The 26,812-nt window shown below is 48.7% G+C and overlaps 1 protein-coding gene across 1 annotated transcript in view; it reads right to left on the bottom strand.

Moving 5' to 3' along the window:
- Positions 1 to 26,812, bottom strand: part of pard3ba (par-3 family cell polarity regulator beta a) — a 165,748-nt gene that overhangs the window by 73,483 nt on the left and 65,453 nt on the right. Inside the window, exons 6-12 of the mRNA XM_062527538.1 lie at positions 26,457 to 26,543; positions 24,737 to 24,862; positions 23,020 to 23,570; positions 20,114 to 20,253; positions 19,316 to 19,444; positions 10,334 to 10,519; positions 6,114 to 6,278 (exon numbers count right to left, since the gene is read on the bottom strand). Of these exons, the coding sequence (XP_062383522.1) occupies positions 6,114 to 6,278; positions 10,334 to 10,519; positions 19,316 to 19,444; positions 20,114 to 20,253; positions 23,020 to 23,570; positions 24,737 to 24,862; positions 26,457 to 26,543 (1,384 nt within the window). The remainder of the gene's footprint in view (positions 1 to 6,113; positions 6,279 to 10,333; positions 10,520 to 19,315; positions 19,445 to 20,113; positions 20,254 to 23,019; positions 23,571 to 24,736; positions 24,863 to 26,456; positions 26,544 to 26,812) is intronic.

Below are 26,812 nucleotides of genomic sequence, written 5' to 3'. Positions count from 1 at the left end.
TAAAGACATACACACGCACAGTTTCTCTCTGACACACATACACGGCTCAGATTCTCAGATTCACACACTCAAAGATTCTCACACACACACACAACTGCACAAAAACATACACAGAAACATTCCACAATAGTACTTGTTACCGGATACTGCGAACAACCACAGATATCACAGACCATATCTGACAGTTTCACTCAAGAACCAGGTCAAGGGAGAAGACTTGATCATGCGCAAGTTTAGCACCTACACCATTGTGGGATGATCGTGTAGTCCAACACCAAAGACATACCATCCCCCCCCAAAAAAGTACACTGCCACACTCCCTCCAGCTCACCACTGGGCCTCAGAGGTGGACTTACAAGGAGGGACGGGGGGTTGGTGAGGGCATCGGGGGGCAGACACCTCCAGGCGAGCCCCAGGCTCTCTTTCATTAGAGGCCTCTGCGGTGTAATCAGATTAAGCGTCTGAGTAAAAGCCCTGCTGTGGAGGAGGCAGGATTAGCCGGGGATGGGCTAGTGATAGCATGAGAGTGTCTCCCTGAAGGAGGGGGAAAAAGGAGAAGAAGAAAAAAGAAGAGGGGGATAAAAGAAAGAAAGAAAGAGAAAGAGCATGAGAGAGAGACAGACAGAGGAGGTGAGTAAGGAGGGAAAAAGGAGGAAAAGAAAAAAGAAGAGGGGGATTAAAGAAAGAAAGAAAGAAAGGAAATGAAGAAAGAGAGAGAGCACGAGAGAGACAGACAGAGGAGGTGAGTAAGACGAGGAGGAGGTGGGGAGGGGGATAGACGGAGGTGTGTGTGGGGGGGGGCACTGAGGGGGTGGGAAACTGATCAGGAAAGAAAGCGTCGCTCCTGTCACTCCACTAAAAACGAGTGGCACAATAAAAAGCCGAGCGTGAAAGCGAGTGCTATCTCTTAGTCATCGTCTGCCGCCACCGCGGCTTTGTTTCCTCCTTTCATTTGTTCCTCCTTTCATTTGTTCCCCCTTTCATTCCATCACTGGCTGCGGAGCGGCTGGCTGTAGGAGGATCACACGAGGCGGGTTTGTGCGAGACGTGTCTGGGACTTCCTAATCAAAAAACCCCGGTGCCCCGAACGTGGCTTCATCACAAGCACAAATCAGCGAGCTACGGCGGGGGGCGGGGGACAAAATGGCTCCTGCCAAACCCAGGTAGCAGGGATATCGCTATTTGGGGTCTCAACGCTCCAGCTGCTAAGAGCATGACACAAATACAACACAGAAATGTACCAACTCTGCAACATGTCACTGCCTAAAACACCATTAAGGAAAACAATAATTCATTAACAGCAAATGAAGCCGGGCTTGATGAAAATGGGGGTTCTCTATCCATCATCTTGCCATGGGTGGAGTGAGATGTGTCGTTTTTTTAAACACCTCACCTATCGCAGGCCTTTTTTCCTTATCGTTCCATTCTGTCTGGGTGATTAACGGTGTATTGATTAGGCCGCCTGAACGTGATTAATTAGGAATGCCTCTTAGATGACAAGCCACCCATCATTGATCGACTCCATTACTGTCCTGCCCAATCACCATTCATCTTGACTGAGCCAGGAGGGTACAGTGGTGGTGAATGGGGGCGTGTATGTATGTGTGTACATGTGTATATGTGTGTATTTGTGTGTGTGTGAGTCTGTGTGTACATGTGTGTACACAATGTGTGTTTGGGATGTGGGAGGGTCACAACCCATCCTACGATCTGCCAGCAATCTCAAAGCCAAGCCTAAGGCATTCATTACGGCTTTATAAATGAAAATGAAATCTGCTGCAACAGAATCATTTGAGATGAGGAAAACAGCTAATGCTCTATAAAGCTGGTGGCTAACTAATGGTATAACTGCACTGAATGATCCGAGCAAACAATTGTTGCCTTCACAACGGAGCCCAGATCAGTTTCATAACAGTGGCCCTAAATGTGAAATGTCTCCATGTAAAGTCAAACACTTCGAAACATATTACTTAAACAACAGAGCAGCTGCTGACTGCTTATTTGAAATGCCAAAGCTTTCTGGAACGCTTAAGCTGGGCCCTGACGAATCCCAAGTGTTGTGGACAAGTGCAAAAATGTGTTGACACGCGATAAGGGCGCGACTTGCGGTAATTGCACTGTTTGGCTTTTGGGCTCTGCTAATCTAAAAAAGGACAAACAGTGTCAGTGGTCAGATATGTTTTGTTGTTGTTGTTTTTTTAACGTTCCACTGGCTGGACACACGGACCCATCATCAGGAGAGTAATGAGAAATATGATTGCCGGAGGGAAAAAAAAGAAAAGGAAAAAAACATGATCCCCATGCCAAAGGTTTCAGTGTCAGGGAAAACAGTAATTTTTCATCCAACAAACAGTCCAAGAATGAAGATGTGTAAAACTGAACTGCTGATATAAACCATCTGAAGGAGTTCCTTGGATATCAGCCTGCTGTAGCCACTCAAATTGAACTTGTTAAATTTGATGATGAGGTTTCATATAAACCCATCATCACAGCTGCTTTTGACTGTTATTGTTACAACTTAATGTTTAGCTATCCAGAACCACAACTGAACTGAACTGAACTGAACTGAACTTGAAGCATTCTGAGAAGACCCATTTTGCCATCCAATTCCGTTTAAGCATTCTAGTTGTGCACATTGCATAACATTCTAGAATGAATGGCAAAACAGATGGTGCAAAAATGTAGCTTTAGCCCTTAGTAACAAACGTTGCCACCAAGTAGACACTTACCTCGAATGTTGGTGGGCCCCAGTGGACATGATGCTTCCTCTGAAAGCACAAAACAGCCTCAGAAACAAGCCTGTTTGAGGGGGGACTGGAGAGGGACTAGAAGCAAAGGCTTGCCATGCAAGGGTAGGCCACCATTGGCGATGCATGCATCCATGTTCACAAACACAATGCATCCAAACACAAGTATGTTCCTCCTTGAGACCACGCTAGAATCCCAAAGCTCAAACTGTTTCCAACTAAAGATGCCCAGATTAACCAGCCCAAATTCAGGACCCTTTGCTAACATGGCCAAAATGGTGCCCACTGCTATGCTAAGTCATGCCTCCTTTAGACCCTTCAAGTTCAAAGCAGTGTATTTGCGCAATTATCATGCAGGCAGAGTAAACATTTTTATTCTCCTTTTCTACCCACATACTGCACCTTCATAACAAAACATGCTTTGAATAGCTGTATACTTGTGGCTCCTTCTCCACATTCCCACTTTGTACTTTCTTAATGCTAGCTTAATTAGCCAATGAACTGTAGACCAGAAACCAACAAAATACGCACGTCAAAGGTTTCAGCAACAATTGTACAATTGATGCCTTGAATGATCTGCAGACTCAATTCAATGCCATGTCAACAAAGGGGCTCCTTGAATTTATGCATGCTTCATTCTTCATTCTGCTTTACGAAATACCTGAGCAGCCTGATACAAATTCCTTATTCCATAGGTTGCCATTGGAGCCTTACTTACAGAAATGTCCCATATATTGCTCTGAATGTTGATATTTCAGGAATGGTTGGTGACAGCCATAACATTCCACACCTCCTAATTAGATGTAGCTTGTAGCCTCTAAGACGTCCTGATAAATTGATAGCAGATAGACTGCTTTAGTAAACTGATAGCAGATAGAATGCAAATGTATGCATGTTCTAGCACACTATACATTCCTGTGGCGAGAATGCAGTGGCTGTGTGGTTGGCTATGATGAGCTTCTTCAGTGTTGAATGAGCCCTCAGTCCCTCCCTATAAGAATACCAAATGTACTACTGCAGCTTGCACCTCTACACTTCCTACAGTGCATCCACATGGTCACGAGTATTTTAAATATGTTAGTTTATCAAATATTGATCAGATATTGAAGAAACATCTAGGTGATCGCTAGCATCTTCTCAACATGGCTAAAAGCCTGGCTAAAAACTGGCTGCTTTTGCTGGTATTTGCCAGCCAGCCTTCCAAGGCCATTTTCAATAAAACTCCAGTGAAAGTTTACTACACCCACAGCACATACTCGACCCCACCCCCTTCTCCATCTCCCCACAGATAAACCCATATGGGTGTTTTCCATTTTCCCCAACACACCTCCCTCTCTTTTCTCTCTCTAGCTCTCTCTCTCTCTCTCTTCCTCCCTCTCTTTTTCTGTTAGCCCAGGAAAGTTTCAATTCATTTCATTTGGCAACAGTTTCACATATATGCAGCGCCATGATTGATCAACCCCCCCTCTCTCTCTCTCTCGTTTCTCCCCCCGACCACAGCGCATCCGCAGAGTGGCTCTTCCACTAAGTAAGCAATTCCACTTCGCCCGGATTAGAGATGAATCAGATTTGTAGCGGAATTGAGAAATCAGATAATGGTTGGATACACTGGAGTGCCATTATGCTAATAGTCCGCAAAGACCCGAAAAATGAAGACGAGGAGAAGGGAGAGCTGTTTTAAGAGGCAATCATTTATGCCACATAAAGTGTTCTTTTTGAGAGGACAGGTCGGTGCTGGTGGTGGTGGTGGTGGTGGTGGGGGAGAGCAGCGAAAAAAATGACATTGTGACTGACCTCTGAGCTCACACTGCAATCCTTTCACGGCATGTTTGGACATTTCTTTGCAACATTAGTCCATGAATCACTTTTTTGTGGTAATGAGTCACCTTTGGGCAAGACGCTGTTTGTCAAAGAGCTGCACAGTTAGGCAGATGTGTCCAGATAATACAGACAGACCAGACAAAGCAAACCCAATCCCCTCCTAAGCACACCCAGTGAAGAGAAAAGGCAAGACTGAGAAAGGATAAAGAGGAGACAGGCAACGAATCAGGTAAGGAAAAGTCAAGCATGCAGATTTCATTCTCTTTATTTCACAAAAGGATCAGTCATACAAGTGCAGTTAGAGAGAAAAACAGGCAGGAGAAAGACATACAATTGAAATAAGGTACAGATAAATATGAAGTCAGTAGAAAACAGATTTCAGAACAGAAGAACATTATTAGTATGTCACTCAGGGACATTTGAGATTACAATTAAGGCTTTGATTAGAGCAGGTAAGAAACTGGGACATCAGAGCAGAATAAAAGCAGAGCTAAATGACAAGTACAGTAGTTAGCAATTAGCAACAATGCGTGTCTGGTTAGAAAAGGCTCGGAGACAGTTGTTTGGAGATTAGTGTCTCACAGAAAAAAAATGCTAATAAATATTGCATATCAGTAGAGTTTGCAACAAATACCAAATGCTGATTCTAGAACATTCAGGGCATGTCAGTGTTGCTGGCTATGCTCCAAGTGACACCATTCGAAAATGGCAAGCAGAACAGAAGCAAAGTTACTGCGTACGGACGCCTGCAGGCATGCTTGTCAAATCATTCATGACCTCAGACGTAGTGGGTCCAGGTACGAGTCCAACCCAGCACTTTTGCGTCTCCGCCATCTGGATTCACTAATCTGCGCGGTGCGGAAACCGGGGGCAAATGACTCCACTAATGACTAAAAATGAGCTGGCGCAGTGTATTTTTCGCTGGAGGGTGTGTCTGGAAATGTACTTTTCTAGCCCAGAATTTCTTTTTATCCAGAGTGAGGACATTGGGCCCTCCTGCGCCAAAACACTTGGCTATGCAGCGCTGCTTCGCAACGCCGCGCGGTGCCAACACATTTCGCTAGGCGCGGCGTAGCTGTGAAATGGCTCTTAAAGACCTCTTTAGCTGCCTCAAACTCCGAGGCAAAACTGAAGGATCAAGTAAAAAAAAAAAAAAAAAAAAAGTCCCTGCCTTCGGAGTCAACCTTTTCAAACGAACGCTACCCAGGAGGTAGAACTGATCAGCGTGCTCATATGGCTCTATGGTGTGTTGCTCTTCAGTGACACAGCACACACTGGTGCTTTAACTTTATACCAATCTTTAACTCTCCGCCGCTGAACTCAGGGGCCTCCAGACAGCCTGAAGTGGTTGTGTCTGTGCTCGCGGTGGACCGAGTGACCGCTGCCGCCCCAGGGCCCGGGCCCAGGCTCCGTGGCCCTCCTCCGGATGAGGGGGGGAATGTCCCCGTACTGGTGCAGGGGCATGGCTGTCTGGGGCAGAAGGACTGGCCTCAGCAGCGGCGGAGGAGGAGGAAGAGGAGGAGGGGGGCAGTTGGTGGTGCCTACCTGGGCGGGGGAGGAGCGCGAGACCAGCAGCTGGATGGTGCCGCGCAGGTTGCCCTCCATGGACATGGAGCGCCGCAGCGTCTCCATGGCGTCGTGGTTGGAGCGGCCCACCAGCGACTCGCCGTTGATGGCCATGAGCTGGTCGTTCACGCGCAGCCGGCCGTCCTGGAAGAGAGGGAGAGAGAGGTGGAAAGAGGAGGGAGGGAGCGACAGAGGGAGATAAATGAAGAGAGAGAGAGAGAGAGAGAAGACAGAGAGAGGGGATTGATTCATCAAAGACTGTATTCAGCTTAATCTAAAAATACAAACACATGCTGGCTGGCATATAAGCAGCCTACAAAATGACACCCTTACACGCCTTCCATCTGTTAATCATCACAAACACAATCCTAATACGGCTGCTAATTGTGCAATGGCATCTGTGCTCATTCAGTTATTCATAAAAGTTAATGCTTACTTTATTATACAAGACCTCTTTGTCCTTGATTCACTAATGTTGGTCCAGAGTGAATGGTAATTGCAGTAACATCCCCATGCAATTACCCTCTGAAGGTATGGCTGACATTACTAACACACTCGGCTTTTGGAAAATTGATCCTGATGTTTTCTATGGGCTCCTGTCAAACAAACCCAAGTTCTGAGCTGTTCATTTAAGTACACATTCAGTGGGCCGGTACGGGTCAAGGTCTGCTGTAGTTTAGGTAGAGGAGCGTTTACATTAACACCGTGTTTGGGGAGACCTCCCCATATGGAGTTCATTTAGCCGAGCTCGGGGAAGGCTAGTAATTCTCTGTGATGGACAGGAGCTGGGATGAGATATAGTAGCTGGGCCACTGAAAGGTCTGGGTCCAATACAGATCTGGTATCAGTGGCCAGGATGGATGCCAGGGGAATTCAATTGCATTAGGTACAGTACACACACACACACCTGTGGCCATGGAACAAAGTCTATCTTCCTGCCTGTCTGTCTTTCTGTCTGTCTGTCTGTATTGCAGTCTGTCTGTCTATCAGTCTGCAGGAGAGCTGAGGCTTGGGAGACAGGAGCTGGTCAGGGATTAGTGACCGGAGCCACTAAGGACTCCCCTGTGTCTGGACACACACTGTGGTCAATACTGACCTTTGACCTGGCTCATTGACTGGCCTTCACCCTGCGGCTGCTCTCGTCAAGGAGGGCTTTTGAAGAAGGGCAAGGAGTGTGAGCAACACACACACACACACACACACACACACACACACACAATGGATATACTTCACTGCACTCTGTCTCACTTATAGGGACACACATTTCAACACACACACACACACACACACACACACACACAGAACAAATGTTCTGTTGCAAGTCTGTTCAAAAGCTTTTGAAGAACTTTGCAGACATAAGGAAGTAGAGATGCCCTTATTCCTTCACTATGACACACACACACACACACACACACACACACACACACACACACACACACACACACTTTTAAAAATCAGCTTCTTCTCCTCTTAGTTAAAGTTGAGGCTTTCACTGGGGAGCGGGTCCATCTCTATAGCACTCCCTGGACATCTCCGACTCATCAGCTCGGCTCTTCAAAGATTTAATTAGCATTAATGTGACTGGAGGAGTGTATGTGTGTGTGTGTGAGAGAGAGAGAGAGAAAGTGTGTGTGTGTCAGGGTAAACCAAAACAGACTGAGGGTTTTTTCAGTGTGTGTGTGTGGCGATATGCATATGTGCAAGTGTGCATAATTACGAGACGGAGAGAATGAGATGCTGAGTGACATCAGTTACATGGCAAAAATCAAGACAGTCACACACACACACACACACACACACACACACACACACACACACACACACACACCAAATGATGTCTCCACTTCTGTTTGTGCCTCTCCCCTGCTCTCCCGACTGTCTGTTGATGAGGCCCATCCAGAGAGGTTCCTCCACAAGTGTGCCTGGCGTTCACACGGCCCGCTCCCTATCTCTGAAAGCTGCCCGCGGGGCCCCAGTCTGCTGCTGCGTGTGTGCGGGGGGAGATTGATGAGGGCGCACAGACCCAGATTACAGCTGCAGGCTTTGAAGAGGCCTCTCCTCTCCTCTCCTGTGCCTGCGTTCATTCCCATCACTCCCTCCCTCGCTCACTCGCTCGCTCGCTGGCTGCCTGATAGGGGCCTCCTGATGGAGCTCGCTCGCCAGGCCTACTTGAGCTGGAGTGCCTTATGATGTGGGGCCTGTGGCGCAGCTCCGTCTCTGGCCCCACTCCGCGGCCCCCTTATCATCACTCGGCCACTCCACCTGCCCCGGCTTTCATGCTGGGCTGTAATGGAGGGAGAGGAGCGCATGAAAGCGGCGCGGACTGTAGATGGTTCCGGAACAGAAAATGGGGCAAGTGGGCACTGCCTGAAACCACTCTCCGAGGGCATTAGACGCCAACAGACGGGAATTACAAAGAGAGCCGTGTGGATGGATGATGCCACCGGTGGCAAAAGTTTGTGTCTCCGTGGAGAGAGTGCTTTCAGACTTTGCGCAGAGTTTCACCTGTGTGATGAACTCAGGATGCCTCGCGTTTAGTTTTCCTCGATTCGTGACGGGTAAACTCTGCACTCTGAACGACAGCTGTCCAACACGGATGCTCCTCAGTTTATGACGAGCACCGCTGAAGGAAATGATCCCCATATTCACCACACGTCCCAACACAAAATGCCTTCCACCAGAAAAAAAACTCTGCGGGTTCTTAAAAACACCATGTGTTTTAAGCTGATATACACTGTACTATGGAAGGAAAGGTCAATGTATTGACACAGCACCTTGTCCAGCACAATGGCTACTCAATATTGATGTTGTCTCTGTATCTCTGTGAAGCCACACAGCAGTAGGGTGTTCTTGAACAGTCCAACCAGGCAACACCAGGCCAGTCTGTCGAGCTCGGGAAGCACACATCAGCTGTCCGGAGCGATTCCTCCAGGCAGACCCTGAAGAGCCAGGCTGCAGATCATCAGCGTTGTAAACCTCACGACAGCGACAGAACCTCAATCACTACTAGTGTGAATTCCTGTGCTGCGCACCCTCCGTCCACACGCTGGCTTAAGGCTGCATGACAGCTCACCGGCAGCTCAGCGGACATCTTGCCATGCCAGCCACAGGCCACCCACTGAGCCGAGGCACCACCAGTCTCCAAAACCCGGGCGATCTCTCTGACCGGACGATAGAAGAGCCACTCTGTATCAGCACTAACCCAGACTTCTCTAACAGAGCTATGCAGTTCTGGAAAGACTCTTCAGCCCAATGGACATTAAGTTAACAAATAACTAGCATAGGCTTATGCTACCAACACAAAGGCACAACACAATGAAAATAATGCAAATGCAAAGTGACTGACTTAGAGCGCATACAAAAATAAAACAAACCACTACATTCAATTATGAAAATTATTGGGGGGTCTTAAAAAATCAAACAAAAAGAAAATGTCAGACAGTGGCGTGATTTGCCAGGTAACCGTAACCTAGCAACTAGACAGTCCCATATGACATGGTTTGCAGTTCAGCTGCACAAAAACTGTCCCTGTGGCTACACATGTATTTAAAGCAAGCAGGACTTTGCAGGTGAATGCTTCTTTTTTTCTTGAGATGTTTGAAAAGCAATCTTCAATGGAGGGCTTTTATACTTAAGTTCCTTCTCCCTAATGCTACATCTTTCTTCAAAAGCTCATAGGGTTGCCTTTGATTGGGTCAACCGTGACACAGAGGTCAGGGGTGAGGGGTCGGGGGGTCAGCAGGACTGGTGTCCATGGCAGCTGCCTCTGTATTGTGAGTGGACCAGGAAACTGGTGTTTGTTCAGGCTTGGTTGTGGCTCAAGCTATTTTCTGCTCTAGACGTCTAATGCGGGAACAGACAAGACGTCTAGGAAGCATCCCCACTCACAAGCCTGTTTGTCAACATCTTAGACAACGCTTGAGTTAGACCCTATTATCCATGTGAAGAATATACATTAGTACATTTCAGAATATACATTAGTACATTCTTGCCAACACGAAATTGCTGTTGCTGAGATCACTAAGAATATGATGGAGGTCTTCAAAGGCCTGAATAAGAGGAAAGGAAATAGCGTGTCTGGGGCAGCGGGAAAAGTGACCAATGGGAGAAAAGATGCTATGCTGTGTGTGGATAGATGACGCTGTGTGTGGAGAGATGACAGTGTGTGTGTGTGTGTGTGTGTGTGTGTGTGTGTCTACCTTATAGGCGGCTCCTCCATGGATGATGGACTTGATGAAGATGCCCAGGTCCTCACCGGTCTCGCGGGACTTGTTGCCTTTGAGGCTGACCCCAAGGCCAGCCGAGCCGGAGTCACTCAGGGGCACCTCGAACATCAGCTGCTCCCGACCCTCCTCCGACAGTGGCACACCTGTCTGCTCCCCTTTCTGGAAGAGAGAGAAAGGAAGAGGAAGAGAGAGAGAGAGAGAAAGAAAGAAAGAAAGAGAAAGAAAGAAAGAGACAGAGAGGCAGAGAATGGGAGGGATAGAGAGAGAGAGAGAGAGAGAAAGAAAGAAAAACAGAAAGAAACAGAGACAAAGGGAGAGAGAGACAGAGAGGGGGAGAGAATGAGAGGGATAGAGAGAGAAATACAGAGGGAACAAGAACAGGAGAGGGTGCATTGAGAAGGAAAGCCAGAGAGAATGGGCAAGAGAGATATACCGTGTCATTATGATTACATGCACTCACAGACAAAATCAATGTCAAACAAGAAACACAAATGTATAATGGTACTGCTCTGAGCACATTTTCTGCTGCCATCTTGTCAGCTCCAAAATCATTATCAGCTAAAAGAAAAGCAAGGTGAGGAGAAAGGAAGAGGAGGCAGTGGTGCAAAGTGAGACAGGGTAACAGAAGGTGTGTACGTGTGTGTGTGTGTGGGGGGGGGTGGTAAGAGCAGAGGTAAACGAGCCTAGGAAGGAAGGTGTCTGCTGCAAAACACAAAACAGGAAGCTCAAATAAGGCCATATCAAAGGATGAGGAGTGCAAAACCAATATGAGGATGAGATGGAAAAACAGGGGGGGGGGGGTGATGAGGGGGGGGGGGGGGGGCAAAGGAACAAAGGCGAACAGTGGTGGTGGGGGGGGTTAAGAGAGATGGAGGAGACGAGAGGAGACGAGAGGAGAGGAGAGGAGAGGAGAGGAGAGGAGGGAGGGAGGTCATTTCGTTCCATTTGAAGATAAAAAGAAGTGGAGGCAGGAGCGTGCGATTTCAAAAGGAAACATAATAACCTTTTTACATGGCCTCATTTAGCTGAGAGAGGAGGAGGGGTGGAGGGATCATTTAAGACCAATAACCCATCCCTGGGGTACAAACACACACGTACAATACTACACACACGTACAATACCCCACACACACACACGTACAATACCACACACACACACACACAATCTCTCTCCTCTTTTTTAGCTCAGAAGGATGACCTGTGTACCAGCATCAGGACTTTGTAGTCCAGATGAAAAAGAGAGAGAGCGAGAGAGCGCGAGCGAGAAAGGAGAAGAAAATGAAGAGAGAGGCGTGAAAAGAGGGGAGCACATTATTAGGAGCCGAGTGGAGGCCCTGGAAAATGCAGGACCGGTAATGACAGGCTTGGAGATGAGAGCAGGCCCATTTGGTGGGCCTATTTTCCTGCAGGGAAGAATGAGAGAGCGTGGGGGGAGAGGGGAGAGAATAAATAGACACATAGAGAGAGAGAGAGAGAGAGAGAGAGAGAGAGAGGGGGAGAGAGAGAGAGGGAGGGATGGAGAGAAAGAGCAGGCACACCGCATCAGGTGTATTTCTGACTGACTGCGTGGGTGGTGTAGTGGGTGTTGTGTTAAAGGTCTCCGTGGAAAAAGCCAGTGAAAAATCGCGCGCACACAAAACGCTGCACTTTTGACAGCGAAACATATTGTACCTGTTGCAGCACTGACAAATGTGCCGAAAATGACAACCTGGCATTCACCGAATGTGACATTTTGGCAAGGCTTAAAAAACACTTTTTTGAAGAAAAAAAAAGACCATCACTGTCATAATTCTGTACATAATGTGGGCAAATTGGCCTCCTAAAAAGCCTGGGGAAAGTGGGACTGGGGAGGCAGACGGAGAATCAGGTGCCTGTAGGTGGTCTTCTGGGTAAATGCGCTGTCCTTTTCAAGGCACTTAAAATCGCACTGTTTTTGTTGGGCTACGCGCTTCTCTCCTCACTCCTGTCTGACACATGTCAGAGAGAGAAAGCAAGAAATGGATTTAAAAGTACATACATGCAGACAGACAGACGGACGGAAAGAGATGCAGAGAGAAAGGAAGGCTTGCAGGGGAGTGGAACAGCAGAGAGAAAAGTACTTAAAGTGCCTTTCGTTTTTAACTACAGATGAAGCAGAGAAGAGACAGATGGAAATGAAAAAGTGAAGTGAGAAGTAAAAGAAAGAGACGTTTTTTGAAAAACAGAGACACGTATTAGTAGTGTGAGAGGGTTGATGAGGATAGCTTGTCGTGACTGTGGCATTATTGGTCCGACGAGGATAAAGAGAGATCTAATGAAAGCTTCTAGAAGCGTCCGTGTTCTCGCACTCCCCACACACATGCAGACGTTTCTGGGTGACACTTATTATTAGCGGTTCGGCTTTCATCCCAAAACGAAATGTCTATTCAAATGTGTTCAAACACGGTACAAATCCATCTGTGTGAGATTTCAGAGGAAAGGGAGCAAAAAGGCCCAGTGAGAGTGACTGGGTGGGAGCACATGACTAGAAACCAAAAAAGAGAGAGCACAAAAAAAAGGAGATATATCATGTACTGAGAATGGGAGCCTGAGAGCGTGGGGGTGTGAGTTGGACAGAGAGAGAGAGAGGGAGGGAACGTGTGTGTGTGTGTGTGTGTGTGTGTGTGTGTGTGTGTGTGTGTGTGTGTGTGTGTGTGTGTGTGTGTGTGTGTGTGTGTGTGTGTGTGTGTGTGTGTGTGTGTGTGTGTGTGTGAGTGTGAGTGTGAGTGTGTGTGTGTGTGTGTGTGTGTGTGTGTGTGTGTGTGTGTGTGAGTGAGTTAGTGAGGGTGAGGAAGTTTGTGTGTGTGCGAGTGAGAGAGTGTGAGGGTGAGTGAGTGAGAGAAGGAGAGAGAGAGAGAGAGAGAGAGAGAGAGAGAGACAGAGAGAGAGAGAGCCCACAGTGACCTGTAGCCTGAGGCTGGGAGGCGGTGGGGTGACGGGCCACAGAGGCCTCGTCTCTCGGCGCTGCCGCGGTGGGCAGATATTGATGTGCTGGACGCCAAGCAACAGCCCCGGGCTGCGCCGGGAAGGGGCAGGACCGAACTGGACAAGGCACCAGGCCTGTTCCAGGCAAACAAAGAGGAGCACAGGTCAGGGGAACGCAACCTTGGCCTCCCACTGAGACGCTCCGCCAGCCAACTCGGCTCACGGATTGATTTATCCGCCGTTTGTTAAGAACAAGCGAGTTAAGAGACGGATGTGTGGAGCAGGCTGATCTGACAGGCGAATACACACACACACACACACACACAGAAGCGAGACGCCAAGTCGCATCGTTTCAGCGAGATCACTTTGATAGTAATTATTCTCGGTACGGCTGACTTTCTTCAAACAGGTGTTAAGCTTTCCAAAACAACCCACTAGACTTTTGAATCCCCGCCAACCCCAACATACTGTACACATAGACTGAGACACACACACACACACACACACACACACACACACATATATTTGAAAGGTTGGGATCTGACTCTACTGGTGGTCCCAACACTGGTGTTCAACCCACAAATCTCCTCAGAAATCCTACCCAGGGGGAACCCCCACCCCACCCCACTCCATCCACACACACACACACACAGAAAAAGAGAGGCACACAACACAGACCTTTGTTTGAGCTATACTATTAGCTGGTAAGAGGCACAGAAGTCAACTCCTGCAACTCGTCGGCAGGGAACAGGGGAGTATTTATGATGGTTGGAGGCGAAATCCAACACAGTCAGCACTTTAATAAATCATAAACTGCGGAATAAAAATCCAATCTCTGAAGCCCTCCAGCCATCTCAGTTTGCACTTTGAACTCAAACAGGGGGGACATCAGACCCACGGAGATAGATAGAAAATATATAATGGCTCACACTCATAATATTTAAAACTATGCTAATGCACTATTAAAAGCACGGAGAGAGCCTAAAAGTGGTCATAAAGTGGCTCCTATGATGATGAAGGCAGTAATTTTGCAGAGTGGAAATGCGCATTATGGTGGAAATGCATATCATGGTGGGTGTAGTATACTGGCTTTACTGTATATGAGCACGAATCTCAGAGGCAGTTTCTATATGTGTGCAAGAAAGGGAGAGAAAAAAGAAAGAAAGAGAGAAAATAAGAGAGATATAGAGAGAGTAGGGGGCAAGGAGGGAGGGAGAGAGAGCATTTTCTCATGTTCACAGTGCTTCTATGTTCTGTGGTCTGGAAACATTATTTCCCTTAAATGGTCATGCCAATAAATAGCTTACTGAAATTGAAATGGAATTGAATTTGGAGAGAGAGTGGGAAGAAACGGGCGAACAGGACACGAGTTACTGAATGAGTTGGAGTCGTGATCGTATGTGCCTTGCCACACACACAAAAAAAACACACACACACACACACACACACACACACACACACACACACACACACAGACTATCCATGTGTGTGTGTCTGGGAGGGATGTTCAGGGTGAGGCTGCAGGGACGAGAGGTGTGTGGATGCTGCGATACCAAACTCAAGGACATCTGCGCGTCCTGTGCCTTGACCTCACTTCCTGTGGTTCTCGCTGTATGGCGCGCGTGTTACGGGTCCTCCATGTGCAACGTGACCTCTCCATCCTGTCTCCACCTGATAAAAAACAACCCCCACCCCCCCATCCACCCTCCGCAATCCCTCTCCTCACCCTGCCTCACCTCCTACTCTGCCACTTATCTTTCAGTGCAACACGCACCCGCACACACACACACACACACACGCACAAACTGTCTCTCACACACATACACACACACACACACACGCACACTCACACAAACACAAACACACGCGCTCTCTCTCAAACACACACACACACACACACACTCACTCATTCACACACAGAAAGTCCCATGAGGATGGCACCAACGCTGGGACCAATGCCAAAATCAGAGATAAGCCACTTTTGGGATGGTGGTGACTGTCATCAGCGAGAGAGGCAGAAAACTACTGTTTATGCGAGTCATGAAAAACATGTCCCAAAATAAATCCAATTTAGCACAGGCAAATATGAAATTGTGATTAAAGCCAAAAAACAGAACCATTCAAGGTCTGAGTTTGACATTGATAACAGATCCAGAGGCAAGAATAACGCTCCAAAACCGCGCTATTTTTCAATACCAGATTTTCAGAAGAGCACTCGTCACAGAGAGGATGTTTGTCATCATCTACGCAGACTAGCACATCCTGGGCCACATCAGGCTGTTCTGGAGTCAGTGTCACGGAGTTAAAAAAAATAGATAGAAGAGAGTGCATGGTCTACCATTCAACTGAAAAACGTTACATTCATCTTTTGTAACTATATAGCGTGCACGAGAAAGCATTTTTAGGGGAGCACAAGGTAGCATTTTTTAACGGTGTCAGTGAGCTTTAAATATATCTTATTTATTTCAAAACATAAAAACTTCTGCAGTCACCCAGTTAACCTGGTGGAGTGCCTTGCATACTCCACTGCTAAGGTTCCATTGAAGACAGAAAGCAGCAGAGGCTGAAAAGCTTTGAGATGTAGGCAACCCCTGAGTCACTTCCACCTGGGCTGGATCTATGGCCTCCGAAGTTTGACAGCATTTTAGTGGAGTACGCCTGATGCATTTTGGGGGATTTCAGCAGGCGCGTTGGGCTCGGTGATGTAAGCATCTCGGCTAAAGGTGTGTGTGTGGGGGGGGGGGGGGGGGGGGGGACGCGGTACCGGAGAAGCACTTATCTGGGATCAGTTTCTGCAGTAGAGTTAGCAGTGCGGAGATTGGTGAGGATCTATATCACAACTGAAAACTCAGAGTATGTATGCCGAGAGATGCTACATGATCATGGAGCTCATGGGTGTCTGTCTCTGTCACACACACACACTCTAGACAAGAATACACAGATGCAGGAAAACAAACACACATACTGTACATTAGGTAAAGAGAGTACATGCACATTTTTGTATAGTGTACGGTATACACAAACACAAACACACATACACAGACACAGCAATTTCATAGGTCTCTTGCTGGTCATAGGCGGTATAGACTAGACTCGCACAAACCAGATTTAAAGACAGGAACACGTACATGGCCATTTCTGACCCACCCCTGCCGTTTGGCCCATCGGCGACCATTAAGCCACTCCACACTCCATTCAGCCGCTCTCTGTCCACCCCCGCAGGCGGACGTCCGCCCCCGCTCTCCCAGCAGAGGTCCGACTGACCCACTGCCTCCCTGCCATCCAGAGCCCGGCCCGACCCGGCCCGGCCCCAGTCACGACAACAGCCCCCTAATTCTGTCAACGGTCCACAAAACCGCCCCCACCTCCGCCGGCCGGCCAGACACATTAAAATAGAGCTGCCGGTGCTGCTGCTGCTGCTGCTGCTGCTGCTGAGCGCTCCATTCATCCCCTGCAGTGGCCGCCCTTCCTGCGGCGCTGTTTTTGTCCCGCGTCTCATCTCCTGCTTTTGATTTGTCACAAACAGGAACAACGGCGCTTGGCTTGGCCTCTTCCCACACTGTCTGCCCTCGTGGGGAGTAGTGCGCGCTAAATAAAGCGGCCTCCTCTGAGCCGTGTTGGGTGGAGGGTGGAGGGTGGTGGAGGAGGTGGAGGAGGAGGGGGGGGGGTGATGGAGTTTTTCTTTAAGCTGTCAGTAACACGCAGATGCACACATACGCGCGAGCCCACGTCAACTTGAGACCCTCAACAGCATGCCGACACACAAAAACGGCTGCGTGTGCACTTGTCTTCTAAAGAGCAGGTGGCGGCGAGAGAGAGAGAGAAAGAGGCAGCGTGCGCTTATTTTCACGTCTTTCTAAATATGGGGCTACAGAAGCCGCTCACGGGAGACGCGGCGGCGGCGGCGTCCCGATGCGTTTCCGCTCCTCTGATAAGGCCCGGGCGCTTAACGCAGCTGCAAATGAATAGAGATGCCAGAAGTGGAGATGCCTCTTTTCAGGCTTGTAGCCTTGGGTTTCTGCATGGGCTTTATGTAGGACACACAGGATGCACTGCTCGCCAAAGGGCTGTTGTATCTTTATGCATGTGTGTGCATGTGTGTATGTGTGCATGCGTGTATGTGTGTGTGTGTGTGTGTGTGTGTGTGTGTGTGTGTGTATGTGTATGTGTGTGTGTGTGTGTGTGTGTGTGTGTGTGTGTGTGTGTGTGTGTGTGTGTGTGTATATGTGTGCATGTGTGTATGTGTGTGTGCGTGTGTGTGTGTGTGTGTGTGTGTGTGTGTGTGTGTATGTGTGTGAGAACACACTCATGCCAACACACTGCTTTGACAGCGCAGCTGGTCCTTCATTACTCAATGTGGACCTCTCTACATCTCCATGTGCCGGGAAAGTGGAAAGCGTGGATGAAAGACAACATGTCTGCGGCTGAATGAAGACATGGCTGATTGGTGAGACATCTGAGCAGTGGTTTGTCTCTGATTGACAATTTTGACATCTACAAAAAACTGGGAAAATGCTGGAAGTGGCATAATACTGGCAAAATATAGAACTCCTGAACTGTACTTAGCTGTAAAGCATGTTTCAATAAATGTGGTTCACATCTTATTTCTCGGGCATCATCAAGTCCATGTGTGTCATAAAATCTGAATAAGTGTGTCTGTCTTTCTAGGCTTCCACATGTGTGTGTTTTTGACTGTGTATGTGCCTATGGTGTGTGGCAGTCCCTGACTGTCCAAGTTGAGTTGACAGATGAATAGACACGTTTCTGCGTCTACTGTATTATGTACATCAAAGCCATCAAACACTATATTGAGGAAGCAGAGCAGTGTAATCCGGAAGGCCATCCATTAGATTAAAGAAAGCTTGACAGACAAGCATAAACTACAGCAAGTGTGTGGAAGTGCTTTGCAGACAGATGTAGGACTTGTGTGAGTGTGTGAGCGTGTGTATGTGTGTGTGTGTGTGTGTGTGTGTGTATGAGAAAGAGTGTGTGTGTGTGTGTATGAGAGAGAGTGAGTGTGAGAAAGAGACTGACTCTATACTCTTGTGTATGTACTCCAAAGCTCTTGACCCTAGTGACCCCCGATGCTTTTGATGAGTTGCGTAAAGATCCGAGATGGGTTAAAAGGAAACGGAGAGACAATGGAGGGACAGTTTCCTGATGGAGGGGGCTTATGGGTAAAAAAAGCAGAGGGGCCACTGCCTCTTCATCCCCCAATGGGGCTCACAGACATGTGCTGTAACAAAATGAGGGAGGGGGTCTGAGAAAACAAACAGTTTTGAGGGGCGCTTTGAAGGAAGGTCACAGATACAGGAAGTGGGACACACGCAGCTGGGACCGGCCACCTTCACACACGCGACCCAGCATGCACCACTGCTTCCTGTCCCAGCGCAGGGATGCGCGGATGACTTCCTGTAGCGCGCTGAATCGACAAATGCGACGGAGGCCAGGATGGAGGAGAGGGCTTTTCTCCGAGTGGGCAAGTTGGAGCGTATCAGAGGGACACAACACAACATCCCCCTGATTGACAGGATGAGGAAAAAGGAAGGGTGGGACTTCCTGCTCCCCCGAGGCCTCATGGGTATTTGCAAGGTCGCAACCCTGACTAAAACATGGAGTGATGGAGTGGAAAATTAGCAGAATCTCACAGAAGAAGAAAACGAGTGGGGGAAGAAAAAGAAAGAGAAACAGAAAGCCAGTAAGGAGGAAAGATGCCTAATCTGACCCTGAGCCATACAGACAGACAGACAGAGAGACAGACAGCAAGATGATGAGGAAAAAGAGAAAGAGGAAGAACAGAGAGCGAGAGAAAGAAAGAGAGACAGAGAAAGAGGGACAGAGGGGACAGAGGGAACAAGGGCAAGGAAAAGACAAAGCAATGGAGAGAGAAAGAAAGAAAGAAAGAAAGAAAGACTGAGAGTGAGAGAGAGAGAGAAAGACTAAAAGTGAGAGAGAGAGAGAGAGAGAGAGAGAGAGAGAGAGAGAGAGAGAGAGAGGGGCCGTCATGACTCACCAGTTCTCTGGGCAGGAACATCTCCTCCTGCCGGGCCACCACCATGGAGACGCTCTCCCCCAGCTTGGTGCTGCGCAGCATGGCCACCAGCTCCTCCTGAGTGCGCCCTGTGATGTCCACGCCATTCACCTGGGACACACACACACACACACACACACACACACACACACACACACACACACACACACACACACACACACACAGAGAACAGTATGAGCACTTGAATAGAGAGTTCAAACTCACTGAAGAGAAGCCTACAGTATGCTTCATGTTTCATTACATCCACCATTAATTTCACCCTAACAAAGCCCTGACAAACACAACATCCACACTCAGGGACTACAAACATATTCCAAATCTTGCTGACAACACCAGATCTGAGCTTTTGCAACAGTCTTTCAACATCCCACTTCAAAGAGAAGGGCTTTCAGGGCATTTACACACGACACATCTGAGCCTTCGCGCTCCAAACCTCATTCATGTCTTTGTGCGAGAGGGCAGGCCAGAGGGCAAAGTTGAGGGGTCACTGGTGCGTGAGAGAGAGTGAGAGAGTGAGGGAGAGAGAGAGTGAGAGAGTGAGTGAGTGGGTGGGTGCCTCTCATTTCATCTTTAATACATCCTCCCTTCCTTCCTCGGTCCTCGTTTCCACTGATCTAGTTAAAGAATGATGGGGCGGCAACAATGGGATAGCCTATCTAGTGTTACAGTAGTTATTGATTAGTGGGAACGAGAGTGGAGGACCGAGCATCGAGGATCGAGGAGAGACGTTGAGAGGCACCCAGAGAGTGAGCGTCTTACCTCCAGGATGCGGTCGCCCGACTGCAGCCGTCCATCTTTGATGGCGGCGCCTTTTTGCAGGATGCTCTTGACCAGGATGGGCCCGGGGCCGTGCACCGAGGAGTCCCGCGTCACCACGGTGAAACCCAAACCTTCAGTGCCTGGGGAGGGGAGCAGAGGAGGAGGGTTAGGGAAAACACACACACATGTGCACACATGAGAGAGCACACACACACACACACATACACACACACACACACACACACACACACACACACCCACACGCACACGCACACGCACACGCACGCGCACACGACTAAATCACAAATGCAGTCTCCATGCCTCATCAAAATGCATACATGTCCTCAAATGTCTTCTACAGTAGGTCTCTGTGCCCTATGTAGTCCAAAATATTTAATTTACTGTTATGGAAGAGTAGGTAAAGCAAATGCTAAATGAATGAATACATGCAAAGCAGAAAATAGGAGTTCAAATCCAATGATTTTGAGGTAGTTTGCTTAAAAAGTTGCCTCACACATTCAAAAAGGACCGCACACACACTCCCACAAAATGAGTTACACAGAGACGACTGAAAAAGTGATTTTTGGCTTCCTTCTTAAACGTGTGTGAAGCCAAAACCTTGAAATCTCTAAGAACACACATTACACACATATGCCCTAACAAACGTTCAATCGCTCTCTCAACCGTCATAATGAGATGCCTCGGATAAATATTGGACTTCATTCCCATGGCGACGGCGGGAGAGAGGCTAAGCTGTGCTACACTCTGGCCATTTGACATTTACCATTAATGCACTGCAATTATTCAAAGTCGTCTGGAAATTCCCTCCCACTAAATCATTCAACTGGCCTATGAATTTCTCCATGCAATTATCAAATAGGGTGGAAAAAGCCAAAAAAGAACGAGGCAGTGAAGGACTGCCCTCCCAGAAATCAATAACTACTACGTTAAAAAGGTTCAAAAAGAGGAAAATAAGGGGTTTTTATGGCAGACTGACCCCTCTGACACCGAAGAGAGAAACGGCTCCATGGCTAGGGGGACAGCCGAAGCTTGTCGGCCAGGCCTGTGCATCCCGATTCGGGCTTAAGTGTGGGCGAGCTGGCTAGGGTGTTTGGGGGGGTGGGGGGTGGGCAGTGTGGCAGCTAACGCGCTAGCGTGCTGGTTCTCCAGCGTGGTCTTCCTCAGGCTGGTGGGGTTGGGGGGGGGCAGCTGTGATGCGCACACCCCCCTGATGAGGATTAGTCTCGTCTGGCTTTAATTTAACGTGTGGGCACACCTCACGGACCAGAGGCAACAGAGAGGGGCGGAGGGAATGACCGAGAGAGAGAGAGAGAGAGAGAGAGAGAGGCAGGCAAAGATGGAGGGAGACGGGCAAAAAAATAGAAGGAGAAAAAAGAGAGAAGAGAGAGAAAAAGTGACAGAGAAGGAAGAAAGATGAAGGAGGGGGGAGGGGCACTTCAGGTGCCATCCAGTAATACCGTTCCCTTTCGTTTCACCTCTCTCGGGGGACATTTGTGATTACTGAAGCTCAGGATAACTCTTTCACAAACACACACATACGCACACACACACACACACACACACATCCCACACACACACACACACACACACTCCGAATGAAAGGAGTCACGCGGTGGCGGCGTCTAGTCAATCCAGCATACTAAAGACGGTAACTGATGAAAATCTCATCTCCCAGCTGAGCACCTGACTGAGTTCCATTAATGTTTTAAACTGAGACAGACTGTCAATCAGAGCTCAGGAGAGGAGGAGGAGAGAGGAGGAGAGGAGAGAGGGAGAGGAGAGGAGAGCAAAGAAGGGGAGAAGAGAGACACAGACAGGGGAAGAAAGAGAAAGGGGGCAAGAGAGGGCAGAAAAGAGAGGGCGCGTGGAGACGAGAAAAGAGAAAAGCAGAGTAGGGGGAGAAGACGAAAGGAGAAGTAACTAAAAACAAAGGAAAGAAAAGGAATGATGTAAGAGGGAGAGAAGAGCAAAGGAGGGGCGAGAAGAGAGAGAGAGAGAGAGAGAGAGAGAGAGAGAGAGAGAGAGAGAGAGAGAGAGAGAGAGACACCAGGTAGGGTGGAATCGCACAACCCAAAGCTTCTCCACATGTTAAACACGCACAGAGCTGCACTCCTCTCGGAGGTGACTCTTCATCCTGTTCTCCATCTCCCTCTCTCCATCTCCCTCACCTCTCTCTTTCCCTCTCTCCCTCACCTCTCTCTCTCTCTCTCTCTCTCCCCCCCCTCTCTCCCACTCCTGCTCTACCTCAGCGTGTATAATGAATTCCCCTAAGCAACCTCCTGATCAATAGACATTTAATGGACTCAGAGGGAAAGAGCCCCTTTTTTCTCTAATGGCCATGAAACTGGCACATCAGCTGTGTATTATCCGTGTAATTTTACGCCCACGGACACTTTATGCACCTTGCAAACTGAATCCCGATCAGTTTTTATTCACCCTCTCAAGATTGCCCCGAGGATTAAGCGATCACTGAACAGGCCCAATCAAAGGCTCTAGTGTCAGTGGTGTGGCACCTGTATGCCTCATTGGACTGAGTGTAGAAACATGACTGATACAAATAGACCAATTAGCAGGATAACAGCAAAAGGTGTAATAGACAAGCGGTGTCTTCAGATATTATAATTAACGAGTGGCTATGGCTCATTTGTTCCCATATAACAATATGCTGTTTCGTATTAATAGACTCGTACTCTGAAGCACACACGTTCGCTCGCTCGGTCCGCACTCTTTCATTCACATTAGAGCACAGGTGTTTTCTGGCACGTTCAATCTCTTCGCTCGTTCATATTCATTCAGTCATTTCGTCACTCGTTCATCTCTGCCTTCCCTCTCTTTCCAGCGCTCTGCCTGTTTTTTTTTTGTTGCTGTTTTTTTCGCTCACGTACCTTTCTTCAGGTCGATCTTCATCTTCTTCCCTCCTTTCTTGTTGGCCAGGTTGACCAGCGTGGAGAGCCCGGCGGGGCCCTTCTTGGACAGGGGGCTGTCGCTGCGGCCCTTGGCCAGCGTGGGCGAGGCCGAGGAGGCCCGGGGCGGCGTGGACGAGGCGGAGCGCGGCAGCTCGGGGGTGCTTCTGACCGGGGGCTCCTCCCTCTGAGGGGTGGCGGCCCGCACAGGGGCAGGGGCAACAACCGGGGGAACAACCGGGGCAACAGGGGCTGGTGCTGGAGCTGGGCCGGGGGCGACGGCGGGAGCGGCGGCGGGCAGATCTGGGGAGCGAGGGGGCGGCGTGGCGTCGGGGGTCTCTCGCAGGGCCTCCAGCTTGGGGCGCAGCAGCAGAGGGCTGCGGGGTTTGGCAAAGTTCTCCGCGCCGGAGCCGTCGCCGGTGAACAGCTGGCTGATCAGGCTCTTCTCGTAGCGCAGCTTGTTGGACAGGGGCAGCACCTCCAAACGCACCGGAGAGGGAGCGGTCATCGCCTGCCTGAAGACCTCCTGCGACCTGGCAAACACAAGAGCATTAGGACCCAGGTGACTACTGGAGATACCTGCAGCCCTGTCCACAGTGATCATACACACCATTCATTCACTATTCATTCCTATTCAACAGTCAATCTTCTACTAAAATGGGATAAATGGATTATATATGATTAGCAGCCACACACATATCTCCTCCCACATCAGCACAATGCAAATATAGTATCTATCAGTAGCCTTTGGCGATATACAGTACACATTATGTATTAATTCAGTGTAATGGGTAATCCTGCACTTGCTAAACTCTATTCAACAGTCTCCCAAACGAAGCACCAATTGTCTTGTGCGCTCCTTGAGCATCACCACTAAGATGGATCAGTAAGGCCCCACTGTACGCCGTTGACCCGGGTTCGATTCCCGTCCTGTGGTCCTTTCCGGATTCCACCCCTGCTCTCTCTCTCCCTTCAGGCATCAAGACATAAAAAGCCCTAAAATATATATACTTTAGAAAAAGAGATGCTTCAGTAACAGTAGGAACTCAATGGAGCATCCCACTCCTCAATCTCAAACACAGTCGGCAGACCCTCGTCTACAGTTACAAAACCAGGTGTCCAAAACGCCGCCACCCGGACGACTAATCGGGAACACCTATTTATCGGCGGAGCGCGTGTTGCGGAGCGAGAGTAGTCATTTCCATCCTTTCTTCCCCGTTTCTTTTCACTCATTGTGCTCTTTAATGGCCGTGCCGCATGTGATTGGGAGCGCTCGGGGAGCCCGCTGCGCTGGCTCTGAGGAGCACAGCTTGTGACGGGGAGATGAATGAAGGAGTGACAGACAGAGAGACAGCTCTTTTGTGGAGACGTGGAGCAGAGTGGTCTCGACAACAGGAGAGGGAAGGGTGCCTGTGTGTGTGCATGTGTGTGTGTGTGTGTGTGTGTGTAAGTGAGAACGTGAATGAGTGAAACAGAGTGACTGAGAGAAGGGAAGACAGACTGAGTGTGTGAATGTGTTTATGTGTATGAAGAGTGCAGGGAGTAGAGTGGTAGAGTGCATACAAGCATGTGTGTGTGTGTGTGTGTGTGTGTGAGTGTGTATATATGCATGAGTGTGTGTGCATGAGTGTGTGTGTATATGTGCATGAGTGTGTGTATGAGTGTGTGTGTGCGTCTGTATCAGAGGCCGAGTACTCACTGGGTGAATGACTTGTCCATTAGCGGAGTGTCATTGATCTGGACGATACACTCGTCCTCCTGAAAGATGCCCTCCCTTTTGGCGCGGCCGCTATCCTCTAGCCCACACACATGAAGACCGAGGGACCTGTCACACAATACACAGAGCAACATCAACACAAACACACACACACACACACACACACACACACACACACAGGGGACATGCTGAAGCACATCTACAGAACACATGCAGTTGACATGCATCAATAAACCTGACACCTGATGCTCAACCAGACAGAGGACACTCAGGGATACTTACAGGCAGAAAGAGACACACTTCATTATCATCACAGAACTATGCGATCTCGAAAATGGACCCAAATGCAATGTTTTCCTCGCAAACAAGCCACTCAAATTATTCTGGTAATTTCAATGTGCTGTTTGCACTCAGCTGCATATTAAAAGAATATTAAAAACAAGCTCCGGTGGCATTTCGCAGGGACAAACACTCACTCTCATGCTGATGCACACACACACACACACCCACACACTAGGAGACACAGTGCTCCCATGAGACTCACACACTGCCCGCAACACACACACACACACACACGGTCTGAGGTCCCCCTCTGCAAAACAACTCAACAAACCCATGCACACAACACAGTGGGTGCAGAGTTACAGCATCCGACAGGGAGTCATTAAAAATGCATGTGTTTATTACTTGTTGGGCGTAATAAGGTTTGTTTTCAAGTTGTTTTCTATAGAAAGCAAACGTACCGGTTTGGAGCCGGGCTGTGTCAGGCCAGAGAGAGAGAGAGAGAGAGAGAGAGAGAGAGAGAGAGAGAGAAAGAGAGAGAGAGAGAGAGTAAGAGACTCAAGTCAGAGAAAGGCAGAGAATATGAGATTAGTTTATGGACGTGCTTCACTAGGCTGCAGAGTCCAGACATCGTTTGGTTGGGTAAATATTTACAAAGGTGGTCGTAGCTGGGGAAGAAGTTTGGAGGAATGAACTGAAGGTGAAAATATGAGAACATAGGTGAGGTAGAGAGGAAGGAGGGAGAGAGAAGGAGAGAGAAAACGAGAGAGAGAGAGAGAGAGAGAAGGAGAGCAAGTTGAGAAGGGAGAGAAAGCTTAATTGAAAGCCTGTTTGCATGCGCATATTTGTCTATTTAGAAAACCCTTCTCGACACCTCTCATAGGTTGGTCAACTTTACTTACACTCAAGCACCAAGCGGCAAACACACACACACACACACACACACACACACACACACACACACACACACACACACCTTGCAGAGGTGATGAGGTCAGCTTGCAGATTGAGGCCCCTGGTGGGCGACATTATTCTGAGGGCCCGGCGGGGACGTGTGGCCCCTGGCACAAATTCCAGCCCCATACAAGGCACTCAAAACAGGAAGTGTGTCACTTTCCTCTTAGGGTCCACTTCCTGTCACATATTGTGTGTGTGTGTGTGTGTGCGTGTGTGTGTGTGAGAGAGAGAGGGTGAGTGTGTGTCATTGCTCCTGGTGTTTAACCCCTCACCTTGCAGCTCTTACTCTTACTGACCTCTTAATGAGGGGCAACACACACACACATAGCTAAACTCCTTCCTGTGTGAAAGGTCTGTGTATGTGTATGTGCGCGTGTATGTGTATGTGTATGTGCGTGTGTGTGTGTGTGTGTGTGTGTGTGTGTGTGTGTGTGTGTGTGTGTGTGTGTGTGTGTGTGCATACCTTCCGCTGAGCGAGGAGCAGTATGGCACCACTTTGATTCCCAGCGGTCCCAGATCTCCTGAGAACTCCACTGTCCTTGTCATGGTACTGCAAACACAAAAACACCAGTGAACACAGTGAAAAACACACACTCAAAAACAGCCCAAAAACACACACACACACACAGAGACAGATACCTACAGTACATATCTAAAGATACACCAATACACAACACACACCAGATAGACAGCAGAACACAAGCAGGCCTCAGAGGAGTGTTGTTCTCAGAGCTGCCCTGGGATTGGCCAGGTACAGTACCCAGACACTGGCATTGTGCTGAGTGGGACAGATGTGTGCAGTACAGAGGAGTGGGTAGA

This window comes from Sardina pilchardus, chromosome 23 (assembly GCF_963854185.1).
Source record: "Sardina pilchardus chromosome 23, fSarPil1.1, whole genome shotgun sequence".
In the NCBI taxonomy this organism is placed as follows: Eukaryota; Metazoa; Chordata; class Actinopteri; order Clupeiformes; family Clupeidae; genus Sardina; species Sardina pilchardus.
The sequence above is the reverse complement of the archived record's forward strand: the minus strand, read 5'-3'. Positions and strand labels throughout refer to the sequence as shown.